At 47.9% G+C, this 2,179-nt stretch overlaps 1 protein-coding gene across 1 annotated transcript in view; it reads right to left on the reverse strand.

The window, feature by feature from the left end:
* The window catches only part of LOC105541287 (E1A-binding protein p400), a 144,403-nt gene that overhangs the window by 94,873 nt on the left and 47,351 nt on the right, over positions 1 to 2,179 (reverse strand). Inside the window, exons 13-14 of the mRNA XM_011982233.1 lie at positions 1,529 to 1,719; positions 955 to 1,132 (exon numbers count right to left, since the gene is read on the reverse strand). Coding sequence (XP_011837623.1) covers positions 955 to 1,132; positions 1,529 to 1,719 — 369 coding nt within the window. The remainder of the gene's footprint in view (positions 1 to 954; positions 1,133 to 1,528; positions 1,720 to 2,179) is intronic.

Consider the following 2,179-nt stretch of genomic DNA (forward strand, 5'->3'; position numbering starts at 1 on the left):
CCTCGGCCTCCCAAAGTGCTGGGATTACAGGCTTGAGCCACCGCGCCCGGCCCATCTTTACTCTCAAAGCTCAAATATGAAGATGAGGCCACGTCCCCTCTTCTCTGCAGGAATAGCAAAGCCTGCTTTAAGTCTGGAACATACAGTGGGAACCACATTCCAAGATGTTTACTGAACATTTCTCTTACAAGAGCAAGAACAGTGAAACCTTGTCCTGTGTTAGAGACACAAGTCACACCTTCTTCTGCAGCTAGGCACAGAGCAGGAGACTAAGGTGGGCACCTGACCTAAAAGCCAAGATAGGAAGGCAGTGAACAGGGAGCTGACTCTAAAGACTGGAAAGGAGGCCAGAGGGCCCACACAACCTGTGTGCCAGTCAGAAGTGTCAAGAGGGTGAAGAACCAGGTGGGGCTGCCATGCAGAGGCTGAGCCCCCACAGGGTACCCAGGCCCGTTCCCTAAGGAACCCGAGCAGTGGATCAGAAATGCTGCCCCACTGACAGGTGAAATCCAGCAAGAGGGACAAGTGGAGGCGTGCACATAGTAACACGAAAAGGATACAGTGAGCCAGGATGCGTGCCACAAACCACCCCACACAGTTGAGAGCCCTACAGCGGGGTTCGTGCCAGTCTAGAAGCAGCAAGGGAAGTGGACCACCTGCTCTGCTGCCCACACACTGCACGGTGACCTGACCCTGGAGTCACAAGGTTCAGTCACAGCCTGATGAGTCTCTGCATTGTATTAGATTTTCACTAATAGTTACTGGATGTTAACTGTGAACTAGTTTTTTATTCATTCATACAATGAATACTTCTGAGCCTCAATTTGCTCAGGTCAAAGGACAGAAGCAAAGAAGTAGATAAGATGGCCAAGTCCCCACACTCCCATCAAACACACTGGCCTATGGGTAAGTCTTAGCAAATAGGTATTGTTCAAAAAACTAGCAAACTCTTACCTTCGTTACAAGCTAAGTGGGCAAAAAAAGCAATGATCTGCACTGTTTTACCCAGTCCAGCTTCATCTGCCAATATGCCATTGAGATTCTTCCTGTAGAGCTTGGCCAGCCAGTCCAGGCCAATCTTCTGATAATCTCTGAGAGCCCCGTACAATAGAGGCGGAGCATTAAACTTGACCTGCAGCGATGAACAGATCAAAGAGTGGCTGCTGGTCAAAACAATCACCAAACTTTTTCTAAAAACGGAAACCAAAGTCACACTATAAACCGATTAGAAAGCCACAAAAATGATCTACAGAAAACAGGAAGAGGAAGAATTGCTTCTTTTGGAGACCAAGTCTCGCTATGTCACCCAAGCTGGTCTTCAACACCTGAACATCTGGGCTGAAGCAATCCTCCTGCCTCAGCCTCCTGAGTAGCTGGGACTACAGGCACATGAAGAATTGCTTTTTCTGACAACTCTGTAGTTGGGATAGAGCACTTCACTGGGAAGAGGAAAAGCTTTTCTCATGGCTAAGCTATGTGCTCTGTCTCTCAAAGGCCCATCCCACACTTGAAAAGCTCAGCGCCTCACCGAGGTTGTGACCCGAGCACTGCCCTTGGGCAGGATGGCTTCAGCCACCGCAGTGACGTCCGCAATGTCCTTGGCATTTGGCTTCCCGACATTCATCCTCTCGGCAGCTTTGAACTGATCCATGATGAAAAGTGAGTCAATGAGAACCAAGTCCTTGCGACTCTCCCTGTCGCCTGGACAGTCATCCGCATCTGTAACGACAATAACACAGAGAAGTGGGGGCTGCTGAGAGGTCTTTATAAATCTGAACCTTTTTTTAAAACAGGAAAAAGTTTATAGAATCCAACTACTTCAAATACAGAAATAGGCAATAACTTTCTACTTGGAATCCAAAATATCTAACAATGCTACCTGGATAAATGGGAGAGAACTCTTATGAAACTATCAAACCAAGGACCACTCTGGAAAGCCCTCCAAGAGTATAATTTGCCCCAAATAGTCTGGCATTTTGGAAAATGTCTCCATAGCAATCAGGAGCTGGTATCACAGAGAGATACATGTAGGTGTTTCAAGGTTTAGGGATCTCCCCTCTATCACCAAGAAATAAAAAAGCAGAATGCTTTCCCAAATGTGGGAAACTGGGAGGAGACCAAACCCGCCACTCCTTCCTCTGGTCCTGCTAGCAGTGTGGGGTCGGGAAAGGCCTGAGCT

The sequence above is a fragment of the Mandrillus leucophaeus genome, unplaced genomic scaffold, assembly GCF_000951045.1.
Source record: "Mandrillus leucophaeus isolate KB7577 unplaced genomic scaffold, Mleu.le_1.0 Scaffold237, whole genome shotgun sequence".
Classification (NCBI taxonomy): Eukaryota; Metazoa; Chordata; class Mammalia; order Primates; family Cercopithecidae; genus Mandrillus; species Mandrillus leucophaeus.